Source organism: Gracilinanus agilis, chromosome 5 (genome assembly GCF_016433145.1).
Source record: "Gracilinanus agilis isolate LMUSP501 chromosome 5, AgileGrace, whole genome shotgun sequence".
Classification (NCBI taxonomy): Eukaryota; Metazoa; Chordata; class Mammalia; order Didelphimorphia; family Didelphidae; genus Gracilinanus; species Gracilinanus agilis.
In genome coordinates this window covers 266,455,557-266,469,307 of record NC_058134.1, presented here as the reverse complement: position 1 = coordinate 266,469,307, position 13,751 = coordinate 266,455,557, and the positions used below count along the sequence as shown (strand labels likewise).

Here is a 13,751-nt window from a genome sequence, read left to right as displayed (position 1 = left end):
CTTCCTTCCTTCCTTCCTTCCTTCCTTCCTTCCTTCCTTCCTTCCTTCCTTCCTTCCTTCCTTCCTTCCTTCCTTCCTTCCTTCCTTCCTTCCCCCCTCCCCATCTCTCCTTTCTCTCTCCTTACCTTATATTTTAGAATTGATACTAAGTATCAGTTCCAAAACAGAAGTGCAGTAAGAGATAAGTGACATTATGAGGGTCACACAGCTAGGAGATGTTTGAGGCCAGATTTGAATCCAGTATCTCCCATTTCTAGTCCTGATTCTCTATCCACTGTGTCACCTAGCTCCCTTTCTCACCCCCCCCCCCCCCCCCCCCCCCTGACTTTAAGTGAGGGGAAAACTACTCACTACTTTCTGGGGCATCCCTTTTCATTTTTGGTTGTAATTATTAGAAATGATCCCTTGTGCTGTGGTTGGGACAGAGTATCTCATTATTCGCACTAAGTTAGTTCTGGATATCATGCCTCTCTTAAATTAGCCAGAGTGTATTAATTTTTTGTTGTTTTTGGTTGCTATATCATATCACAATGTTGACTCATTGAACTTGCAGTCCAGTAAAAATCCCATGCCTTTTTCAGATGAACTCTACTGCTACATCTTTTCCAACCTGCCCCTATTATATTTTTTGGCATTTATATTCATTAAATTTCATCATACTCTGTTTAGTCCAATATTCTGGCCTGTTGAGGTGTTTTTTTGGTTTTGAATCCTCTCATCTAGTGTGTTAGCTATGCCTCCCAGATTTGTCAGCTTTAAGATCGATAAACATTATATCTGAGATTCATCAAAGTAATTGATAAAAATATTAAATACCACAGGCCCAATATAGCACAACACAAGAGACTTCAAGTTGTCATGGAATCGTTATTGACTATCCATATGTCCTGCCATCTAGTCATTTCTGAATCCACTAGTCAAATATTGTCATCTAGCTTACAATTTTACTTCCTTCTTTCCAATAAGAACTTCTTAGAGACTTTGTAAAATCTACACAAATAGTATTTACATCATTCCCCTGATCTTCTAGGCTAGTAATCTTATCCAAAAAGCTATTAAGGCTATTCTGGCATGACTGTTTCTAGCTGAAGCTCTGGTGGCTTTTTTCGCCGTGGCTTTCCTTTTGTGTATATTCATTAGCTATCTTTTTAATAATAATAGCTTACAGAATGTAGCCAGCAATCTAATACAGAGTCACTAATGTATGATTTGCTGAATCCAATCTTTTTGTTTTTGGGAAAATTACAATATTTATTCTTCTTCAGTCCTGAAACTCTTGCTCTCCATTATTTTTTTAAAAAGCACTTGCAATGACTCAGTGGCCACCATAAGCAATTTTTTCTATATTTAGAGGTATAGTTCATCTGGGTCATGTTACTCAAATTCATCCAGGACAACTAGAGGCTATTTTATTATTTCCTTTACTTGCTGCTTTTTATGAACTCTTTGTTCTGTTCACAAGATCATTCTTCTTGACAGAGAAAATGTAAGAAAATAAGTTGAGTGGCTTTATCTTTACTGTGTATTGAGTTTTCCTAGACTGATCAGTTATCATTTATAATGGTTAAAATTGGGATTTTGACTAAATAAGAGTTATAAAAAGTGGTCGCCAATTATTATCCCTTAAGTCAGGAAAACTATTAGCAGCTTTTAACAATTTTGTTTAATTGGAATATTAGTAAAAAGAGGGAAATGTGGAAGGAAAAGAGGTAAGGTGACTGCCTAGCCCAGGGGTTGGCAACCTTTTTGGCCATGAGAGCCATAAATGCCACATTTTTAAAAATGTAATTTCATGAGAGCTGTACAATGCTCACAGTGCCTCTCCTGTAACAGCGCCTGAAAAAAAATGGACTTTATGGCTCCTGCAGAAAGAGCCATATCTGGCCCTCAAAAGAGAGGCTCGACCCCTGGCCTAGCCCTACCCTAAAAGCTGATGTGGTAAAATAAAGCTCGCTTCCTGACAGAGTTCTAATCTCCATGTGAGAATCCTAGTCTACTCACCAGCAAGTAGGGCAGGATCCAGGCAAGGTCCCAATGCAGAAAAAACCCTCATGAGCTAAGCTCACCGAGGCAGTGAACTCAACAAGAAAGTCCCTGACTCCAAGAAGCTCCAAAGCTGAAACTTGAAGTCCTGAAGCTGAAAATTCCAGTTGAAAGTCCCAAAGCTCCAAGTCAAAGACCAAATGCCCCAAGGAGCAGAGACTCCAAAGAACTCCAGAAGAGAAGCCTGAAGGAGAAGTCCCTTGGACAGGAAGTTCAGGATTTCTTATAGTCCTTTTTCCACATCACTTCTTGTCTCTTCCTCACTTTATGGGAACCAGTCAGTGTCTTTCAATTTGCCTAGCACTGCCCAGGGTGGGAGCAGTGGCCTCTGGAGTTGTCACTCACTCTAGCAAGTGACTTGTGAACTCTCATACTTAGTGACTGGTAAGGTACTAAGTAGGGGTCCTTAAGTTTTTGATTGATTAACTTAAAAGTTGCAGAGTTTGATTCACTCTTTACACATTGATCAGTTCAAGCTGAGGAGCAGTTTTTGATTCTCCTCTTCTAATAAAAATCTATATTACCTTCCCTCCCACCCCTGCTTTTAAGAAAAAAAAAAAAACCCTTTTCTTCTTCATTTTCACTCAGCTCGTTCTGAATTTTAGTGGCTCTGCTACTGTTATTATAGGAATGTACTTTTTTTTGATACCTGCCTTTGCTTTTGTTTTCCATACAGGATGGATTTTTTTGTTGTTGATATTTTAAATTCTATTGGTTGATGAATTTCCTTTGTATCCATATTAGTTTCTCCTTTAGAAATTCTCCTTATGGGCATTATTTCTCTTTATGTCCTTAGAATTTCATTCTTAAGAGCTTCTTATTCCTCCTACTTTTCATGCAGAATTTTAGCTTTTATACTATTGTTAATAATGTAGAATAATATATGAATGTTGTGTCATAGCAATTTAGGATAAGAATAGTTTGGGGGAGAAGGACAAATTGATCCTGGGTATTTTTAATTTGAAATACCATTGAAGTTGTTAACCATAGACCATTGGAGATAACATATCACAACTTAGAAATGAATTCAGAATTAGAGACATGTATTTGTGAGTCGTCCTAGTAAAGGAACTATTTGTAGCTCAGGGAATTGACTCTCCCTGGAGAGAATTTTAAGGAACAAAAAAGTAATACCTATTTTAACACGTGAGGAGGGTAAAGGCAAAATGAGAAATGTATAGAACAATGAAAGTAGGAAAGCAGAAAAGAAACTAAAAGACATAACAAGTTTCTAGTAAAAGATCACTGATTAGGACTTAACATGGAGAAACCAGGTATTTATCTGTTCACTTATTTGTTGAAAACATTTGTTTGTTGAGAAAATTTCTGGAAAATATTATGAAATTTGAATTCATGTAACTTCCTGCCTAGAACTTACAGAAAATGGGAGGGAGCCAGTGCAGAAAAAACTCAACTTACTTCCTTAAAAAGGATATTTAAACTCAGAAAACTTTAGTGGGCATAATAGCCTTGATGATAAAAAGTCTTTACTATTATCATGATTAGCTCTCAGATATTTTACATGTACTAAGTCACTTATTTTACCTCTCCCTAAAATAAAAAATTTGAAGTGTTAGTCAGGTTAATGAAAAAGAGAATTATTTAGGGTGGACCAGATCTGAATAAGGATGGGCTTACAAACAATATCTAGCTTCTTTTGAAATCACTGAAATTATTTCTTTTTAAAACATGCTTGTAACTGAAATAGATAATGAAATAAAATATTTGCTTGCATTAAGCACTAATGTTTAAATAACGTCTTTAATGATGTCTAAAGATTATTCGTGATAATGTGTAGGATTTAATCTTTAAATGACTTAAGCCATTTCTTTGAATTATTGTTAGTTAAGAAATAGGTGTCATCATTTGATTTTATTTTTTTTCTCTTTTTTTAAAAGAAAATTTATTTTTCATTTACATGTAGAAACAATTTTTGACAATTGTTTTCTGGCACCAATGCTTTCACATCTTTTGATTTTCTAACAGTTAAAAAATCTAAAAGTTTTTATGTACTATGCTTATGAGTTATGAAGAACTTGTTAAAATTATGCTGAACATTAAAATTTTGGATTTAATAGGATACATGGTAAAACCGAGTTACAAAATTACATGATCTGAGAGTTGATAGGAACTTCAGAAGTTAAACTTATATGGAATTAGGGGTGCCTTCTACAGTGAACTTGATTATAATTTTATCTGTACTTTGTACCTCTCTCAATGTTTAGTCTTTTGCATATAATAGGAGCTTAATAAATGTTTGATTTGGATGAATGAAGTATAGTGAAGAGAGCCAGTGAAGCATAAAAGGAATAGGGAAGATGTGTCAGAGCATTGTCTCCTTGAACATTTGTCTGGTTCTACCTCTACTAAACACATTAACCATGGTCCAGGTTATAGAAATTGGGAGGAGCTCTAAAATTGAGCAGTCAGAATGGGTAAATTATACATTGAGATCTTTACAAAATTATTGAATTATATTTTCCAAAAATCAGAACCCTATTTATACATTTTTGGTAAATACGTTTCTAACTTATGTGTTGGGAGTTGTATATCAGTGGTCCAGTGTCATCTTTGTTACATGTTAAATCAGGGGTACCCCTGGTGTGTCTGGCTAGTGCCATGGCTCACCCCTCAGTTTCTGCTTCTTTGCTTCATCCTCCAGATGTGTGCTTTCCAATGTCCAGATCTGCAAGTGGTGAAAGAAGTTACAAAGGTAAGTATATGGGTGATCAAATTGGGGAGGGGTTGCGTTTTCTTGCTTGGTCCCTGCAGCCTGGCTTTTCAGTTACCCATTCCTTTGTTCTTTCCTCTTTCCCTTAACATTATCAAGTTTTCGGAATTATTCATAGCATAATAGAATTGTAGAGCTGGAAGAGAACTCAGGAATTATTTAGACCTCCTCATTTTTTGGATGTAGAAATTGATGTTCAGATAGAAACATGTGACTCAAGGTCATATGATAACATCTAGGATTTGTAGTCCAGTGCAAAAATAATTAATGATGATGATGTAATAATATAATAATAATCCACATTTCTGTAGTGCTTTAAGAATACAAGGTACTTTCCTCAAAAGGCCATGTGAGATGGATAGTGTTATTGCTCATATATTACAGGCAAGGAAACTACTAAGAAAAGTACAAATAATTTGTCTAAAGCCATCAGCTAGCAAAACAGCAGAACTAAGATCCAGACTTTGGTCCTTTGGCCCATATGACACACACTTTCAGCTAATCCTTGCTTAGAAGTCATGGAAGAAGAAATGTTTTCTCCCTGTTCTATTTTGGAGGGGTTGGAATTCTATATTGCTTTTGGGGAGGATGAAGAGAAATCTGTTACATATTTAAAATACTTTGACTGTTTTATTTTAATAATCTTTAACAGTGATAAGTCACATCTATATCACCTCAAAATAATAATAACAATGAGAAAGAAAAGAAGGTATATAAATATATAAATGTATAAACACTTAAGCACATGATGACCATAGGGTTTATGAAGGCAGAGGTAGAATGAAAGACTGTTGGATTTTCTCTAGGTTTTTCAAAGAGAAAAGGATTTGAAAGAATGAGAAAGACCTCAGGTTTGCCAAATAGAAAAAAAATCGGGAGCTAATACTGACCTTTTGATCTCTCTAAAATCTTAACAGAATATGGTCATTAGTGTTGTGAGGGTTTATTTAGTAATTTATTTAGCAATAGTGACATGTAGGTCTTTGGAGATCATTTTCCACAGACTCCTGCCCAGTTATTCTACTGAATATTTCTACCCCAAATTGGAGACTAGAACCAAGTCCTTAATCAGCTCCTTTGGATAAGAACCAGTCTGCTTGTTCCAAACTTTATTGCTTGGTACAAAGATAAGACTCTGTAGTGATTGCCCCTCTCTACCACCCCTATTTGTAGATCCCTTTATCCTCATTTTGATCTGGATCGGGATAGTAAGTGACCAAGCTGCCAGTTGGCATCTGTTCCTGCACTTTACACTAGTTCAGGGATACCTGAACATTTCTTCCTGCCTAGATGCTTCCTGTCCTGGTGCCCAGTCTATCTCAGCTGTCTTTCATTCCCTGGATGATCATGGGCCAGTCCTTTCCTAGTACATGTCTTTGTCTTCTTAAGCCACCCTGAGCTGCAAAAATTACTCACTAACTTTTTCTTGGCTTTTCTGCTAAGAATCAGATCTCATAATATTTCTAGATTTTTGTAGATGGTAAAGGATATTTGGTGGGGGGTTTAGGCTGTATTCTTCTTGCTACTCCACCATCTTCCTAATAACCACTTGTTGTCTTTAATATCAGGGTAATATTTCTGACTCTGACACTAACCATCTCATACTCATGAGATTTCATTTTTCATATGTATGTGTCTAGCTATATGTCTGTCTATATCTATCTATCTATCTATCTATCTATCTATCTATCTATCTATCTATCTATCTATCTATCTATCTTTGTCTCCATCTAAATGGAAGCTATTGTTAATGTCTTGCAGAATATTACTGTTTTTGGCAGGTCCTGAATATAGTCATATTTTTTCTGGAAATAGTCTGTCCTAATAAAGTCTAGTAGCTGAAATTCAACTTTTATTGAATGCCTACAATGTGTAAGATCCTATATTAATCTTTATATTAACCATTTAAAAATTATTCTTGAGTTCATTGATAGACAAGTTTCTAAAACTTTCAGACATTTCCTGCTCATTTCTATAGCTGCAAACAGAAATCTGGTATTATGCTTCAGAAAACATAGTCCTAAAAGTAATATTAATTATATATTTTATGTAGAATTTTACCAAAGGACTTTTCATGTATATGTTAAGTTATTGGAGCCTTAAAACAATATTGAGTAAGTCAGGGATTTTTGTTCCTGTCTTTCAGATGATTGGTTAAATTAGTTTTAAAGGATCACTTAGCTAGTATGTGTTGAAGGTAGGATTGAACACTCCTACTCCCTCCCTCATTTTACTACAACTAACTAGCCTAGAGGTCTTTCACTATTTTATGTTGTTGCTTCTATACTATGAATTTCCTAAAATACATATACATACATACATGTATGTATATTATTAGTGGGCAATATTAATTATTGCTTTAACATGGTAGAATTTAGTGAAAGATCAAAATGAAATTGTAAATAAAATTGAATGGTAAAGATTTCAATAAAAATAATGATAGCTTTAATAAGAATATGATGGAAGACTATAATAATCATGTAAAACCTAAAGTACCATGACATTTAAAATACATTTACCATAAAACAAAAGCATTTTAAAGCACATACAGTGAGTAAGGCACTGTGCTTGTTGTGGGGGGAGTTAACCAAGAAAGAGCTGAAATAGTACCTGCCTTTAAATCACTCATGTGTTCTATCATTCTGTGAAATTTTATCAAGCCATGATATGATTTAATTAAAGAACACTCATGTTTATTTTTTCTTTAAATGGGGATTACTACAAACCTTTACTTTCAGCATTTCATTATAAAATATTTAAATTTTTATTAAACCTATAATGTATAAACCCTTTATCTTTAATTTTGGAGGAGATGGTAGTGGTGATTTCAGTCCTAACTGGGAGAGTTCCCATTCCCAATGCAGACCTGCAGCTCATTTATAATAGTCTTATAGGGTTTCCTGGGGCTATTAGGAGGTCTTATGGTTTGTCTGTTCCTAGACTGCCAGTAGACATCATTTGTTTTTGAGGGAGGGCTGGATGCCAAGTCTTTCTGATCTCAAGGCTAACCTTCTTTTATACCATTCTTCCTGTCTTTAAATGTATATGGAAAACAACTAGATATATCATTCATTGTATCCTACCAGATGTGGAGAGAAATCCTATTAATGCTCCCTTAAATAAATTGCTATCGTCTATAGTCTCTTTTTTAACTCTTACCTTTGTCTTAGAATTGTTGCCAAGTATTATTTCCCAGGCAGAAGAATGGTAAGGGCCAGGCATTTGCGGTATGTGACTTGCCCACAGTCACATACCTAGGAAGTATCTGAAGTTAGATTTGAACCCTAGTTCTCCCATCTTTAGGCATAGCTCTTTAACCACTGAGCCACCTCACTGCCCTGTCTCAAAACTAGAATTCCCTTGTCCTTCCCCCTTTTGGCCCATCTTTCATATGAATGTGTAAGCTGAACTTAGTTATGTAGATGTATAAATCTTTATATAAATACTCAGTGAGAGGTTAAAACTAGTCTTTCTGATTTAGGTAGTAAATTTTCTCAACATGAGAAAGACAACAGAATAATCAGGAAAACATATGCTAATGGAGGCATTAGTTGTATATAGAAGCCAGTTGATAAGTTTTCATAAATGAATTTTGATGCATAAACATCTAGTATTTAGCAAATTATTTGATGATAAACCTCTTCAGATTTATCACAAGTTGTTCACCAGTTGACCTTTTTTAGCCATATGATTCGTGAAGATTATGTACTAAAGGGATAGAATGATGACATTCTATATTAGAGTACCCACTTTTCTAAAATCACATTCTTTAAATTATTAGATCTTCTAAACCCAAAGAGATTCTAAATAGATATATTGTGTATGTATGTTTTGTATGTATATTGTGTGTGTATATATATTATATTGTAGTGCTTATTAAATGCTTGCTTGATCAACTGGGTATCTGATGTTCAAAGTGCCAGGAAAGAGCCTTGTATTTAGGAGACCAGTGGGTGACCTGGGCTCTAATCTCAGTTCTGCTCCTTACCTGGAGTGAACTCTTAACTTCTCTGGATTTCAGTTTTCTCTTCTCTAAAAATCAAGAAGATTCCATTTAACAAATAGTACCCTTTACTTAGGTACTTGGGATGAAAAAAAATTGAAATATTCTCTGCTCTCTAGAAGCTTTCTGTGTATTGGGGCATATATTATGTATACAGAAAGAGCTTAAGTAAGTTAAATAGGGAGAAAGCAAAAGTAAATAGGTAGAATCAGAGATACCAGATCTAAGCTAAGCACTGAAGGGGGAAAGGAATGATCAATTCGAAATTGTCAAAACAAGGATTATTTAAGGGCCTTCCAGCTCTAGAGATTGTGATTCAGGGTGCATTTCTTGCTTGGAAAAATGATAGCTCTACCCAGTAGGATTTGCTTATGTCATATGTACACGTATCTTTTTTTATTACCTCTTAATTTTTTAGGAGAGAGAAAGAGAATAGCATGTGCACGATTGTGTGCAATCCTGTAAATAAAGAAGAGATGACCTAGATCATTATGGATTTTTATATTTAATTAAGTTTTTTGATTAAGTATCAGATCTCAGAATTCTGTATTAATAAAATATATATTGGATTGTCAGGTTGGAACATTGCAATTTTCCTTAATATAATTCAATGTTGAAATGAATAGAACAGCTGTTAGTAGCATTTTGTACTTTATTCCTTTCCATAGTAAGTCAAATGCGTTCTAATTTGTGAATGTTTTAGAGGAATTTTGAACAGTATGAATGATTAGAGAAGATAGTGGATAAGTCATTAAAAGGTGGTAATATTCAAGAATAGGTCTTAGAGCAACCGGAAGAATTTTATGAAGTATTTGGTTGTAGTTCTATGTGGAGGCAGAAGGAAGCAAATGAGATGTGAAAGGCTTAAGTATATCCTGCTTTTCATTATAATACACATCTGGGAATCCCATTAGAAATCAGAACAAAGAACAACAGATTCCCCCCTCTTCCCACCTGTGCATTTCATAGTCACTGTATGCTGTATAGTTATTCTTCACCAATTGACATTGATGGTAAGGCTATTTACAACAAATAATTGGATTAAGACCTCAAAAAGGAAAATGTAAGGTTTTATTTATTTTCTTAAACATGCCATTATGTGACAAAGTTTGAGACATTTTTACAGTAAGATCTTGATCAACTGGAACCTAATATTAATTGAAAGATTTTGTTTTTGAAGTATATATGTGTGTTTTTCATTGTTAAGAACAGATAAAAAATATAAATTGATGTAGGGAGGTAGCTTTTGAAAAGCCAAAGTGCCTTCCAGTTTTATCTAGTAGTCAATACAGATTTAGATCAGCTTTTTCTATCATCTACATCTAAAATCTATATAATTAGAATTGACATTCAGTGATGGTCCTATATCATCAAAGAAAAATTATAATATTGTATTATCCTTATATTTTTAAACAATTTTCTATCACCACTTGAATAATTTTATAAAGTAACCAGAAATGTCACTTTTTCTTATGCCCTTGTAAAGTTTTATTGTTATATAATTATTGAGAAGAAAAGGGGCATATGAATATAAATTATAGTATTTTACTGAAACGAATTTTTTTAAAAAGATGTTTATAGATAGACTCTAGAAAAACGATGTAATATAGGAAAAGATTTGAGTTTGGAACATTTATGGACTGTTTCAACAACCTAGGTTCATTTTGATGCTACTAATGTAGGCTAGTTAGAATTTCAACCTCATTGAAAATCTATGCTATCCATGATCAGTTATTATCTTTCTGAGTATCTAGTGCTGTGATTTTTACAGTGTATAATTTTATTTATACATTAATTTCTCCTTTATCTGTTATCCTTTTAGAGATCTTTCTAATGATTCTTTTTCTTTTGCAGTAATGTATCTTTGTTTTCTTGGCCTTATTTTGAACACAATTTATATTTAAGTAAATGTATTTTTTATGTAAATAGAATAAACCTTATAAGAACTTGATTTCTGGTGATGAGATATCAACAGAATATGCTTTATTATATTTACCATATTCTCTATTATAAAATAAAAATAAGAGATACTTACCACCTCCCCCCCACCCCCCACCCCCAATTCATAAGAATGTATCAGAAGGGGCAGCTAGGTGGCTTAGTGGAGATAGGAGGTCCTGGGTTCAAAGTCCTGGGTTCAAATCTGGTCTCAGATACTTCCTAGCTGTGTGACCTTGCAAAGTCTCCCTCAATTGTCTAGCCCTTACTACTCTTCTGCCTTGTACTACCCTTCTGCCTTGGAAGTGATACTTAGTATTGATTCTAAGATAGAAGGTAAGGATTAAAAAAATTTTAGGGATGCTAATATTAACAAGGGTCATGTGTATATGTTTTACACTTTATTTATTGTATTTATTTTGTATGTACTTAGATGTACCTGTCTTACCTATTATGCTATGATTGCCTTGAAGACAGAGTTTTCTTTTTACTTTTGAATACTTATCACCTAGCACAGTATATAAGTGCTTATAAGTGCTTATTGATAGATTGATTGAAATATATAAATTAGTGGTTCTGTGAAATATTGAACTTATAGAACATATTTCTGCGTTTATAGCTATGTATATATTACATTCATAATTAATATTTTCTCTCTCCTAGTTTCTTACCCTCTATTTAAAACAAAACAAAACAAATTCCTATTATTGGTCATTTCTGGAAATACTATTTTCCATTCTACATTTTGAGTTCAAACCCTTTCTGTTAGGAAGTGGGTAGCATTGCTTATTATTATTGATCCTCTCAAATGATGAGTTCTTAAGTCTTTCAGATTTTTTCTTTTTAAACATTACTCTTGCTTACCCCCCAATCCTTTCTTTCTCCTCCACTTCGCCCCCCCCCCGCAATTAAAACCTAAATGAAAGGAAGAAAATTAAAAACTCCTATAATCAGTAAGCATAACCAAACAAAAACACATCTATACCATGGCCATGTCTAAATGTTTGTCTTTGCCCTTTGTGTCTCACCAAAATGTAATGACATAGGTAATATGCTTCATCATAGGTCCTTTGGAGACATGGTTAATTACTGCATTAATCAGAGTTCTTGAGTCTTTCAGTATTGTTTTTGTTTACATTGTTGTCTTTGTATATATTGTTCCCCTAGTTCTGCACAGGATTCTCTGAATTCATTTCATTACATCCATATACCACAATTTATTCAGCCATTCTCTGATTGTTAAGAGTTCATCTAAAGTTACCTGTTTAGGTTCTAGTATTCCTTTTAGGAACAGAAATTTGCTTTGCCAGTCAATAAACATCATTAGAACCTACTGTAAATTCCAGGGGTACAAAGAGGCAAAAGCCACTCCTTGTTCTCCCAGAATGAATCATGGGACAACTTTGTACAAACTATGTAGTCAGGACAAATTGGAGATAACACAGAGAAGGCATAGAATTAAAAGTGATTTGGAAAAGTGGATAGAATGATGTGGATGAAAATCTAATAAAGGAGACTGAAGAGGAGCTATCTAGGAGATAAGAGGAAAACCAGGAGAACAGTGTCACAAAAACTTTGAAGAGTCTTTCAGGGAGGAGATTGTGATTAATGGTGTCAAAAGACTTTAGAGAGGTCAATAAGGATAAGGATGGAGAAAACATTATTAGATTTGTGGAGGCAAGATATAGAGGACCCTCCCCCTGATTATTACTTATTTCCCTCTTGAATAGGTGTGTGTGTGTGTGTGTGTGTGTGTGTGTGTGTGTGTGTGTGTGTGTGTGTGAGAGAGAGAGAGAGAGAGAGAGAGAGAGAGAGAGAGAGACAGAGACAGAGACAGAGAGACAGAGAGAGAGACAGAGAGAGAGACAGAGAGAGAGGGGGGAACTCCTGCATTGAATGTTGTGTCGTTTGTTTTTTGTTTCATATAAGAATGTGATACTCTCCTCACCCTTTCCTCTATCTTTGTCTGTTCTCATGTACCCTGCCCGAGAGAAACAGCAAGTTACACCTTCTTCATGATTTTCTTTCTATTTTTTCTTACCCTATTGTATTTGTATTCTTTTTATCCTTCATTCTTCACAAGGTTGTTATGAAGTCCAAATGAGATAATTTTCATAAAGCACTATAGTGCCTGGCACAGAGTAGTAGTCCCTTAATAAATGCTCATTCTTTTCCTCCTTCCTCCAAGATTAATATTATTCTTATTTGATTTCCTCAGTACCCATTGAAAATATTTAAATTCTGTTAAGGACTTTTTTTTTTGTTCCCTAATAGAATATTAGTACTGTCTCATCATCTTTTGCCCATTCGCTTGCTCCACCTTTCTAGATATTTTTTGACTCCTTAATTTTTATTACAGAGTTCCTATCCAGCCTTTTCCTTCTCCCACCCCCCACCCCCCAGGATTACATTTGTTTTTTAGACCAAGTTTTTCTTGGTTGTAAATCTATATCTTTTGCCATTTGGAATATTGTAGTCTTAGATCTCACATTTATAGTTGAAGCTGCTAAGTTTTGTGTGATTCTGACTATAATTCTTGGGTAGTTGTGCTGCTTTTTAGTTGCTCGACAATATTTTTCTTTGATATGGGAACTCCAGATTTTGACTTTAATTTTTGGAATTCTCTTCAGGAGACCATTGGTGAATTCTGGGGTTCTATTAGATTTGGTCAGTTTTCGTAATATATTTCACAAATTTCATAAAATAATGACCTGGGCTATGCCAAAATCATGGTTTTTAAGTAGTTTAGTGAATCTTAAAGTATCTTTCCTTGATCCCTTTTCCCATTAGCTGTGTTTCTTTTCAAATATGAGAAATCTTACACTTTTTTTGTCTTGATATTGTTTTACTATTTCTTGCTTTTTTATAGAATTGTTAATTTCTGTGGGCTCTTTTGTATTATTCGGGGAATATATTTCTTTGGTAGGGATTACCATTTTTTCTTATAAGCTATTCTCCTTAAAATTCTTTGCTTTAAATTTCTCTCTCTCTCTCTCTCTCTCTCTCTCTCTCTCTCTCTCTCTCTCTCTCTCTCTC

General features: G+C 34.3%; 1 protein-coding gene across 2 annotated transcripts in view; it reads left to right on the top strand.

Moving 5' to 3' along the window:
• Positions 1-13,751, top strand: part of CNOT2 (CCR4-NOT transcription complex subunit 2) — a 183,016-nt gene that overhangs the window by 84,951 nt on the left and 84,314 nt on the right. The window contains exon 3 of one of the 2 annotated variants that reach the window (XM_044678083.1): positions 4,706-4,756. The exons of the other annotated variant lie outside the window; for it this stretch is intronic. Coding sequence (XP_044534018.1) covers positions 4,706-4,756 — 51 coding nt within the window. The remainder of the gene's footprint in view (positions 1-4,705; positions 4,757-13,751) is intronic. 2 annotated transcript variants of the gene reach the window in all.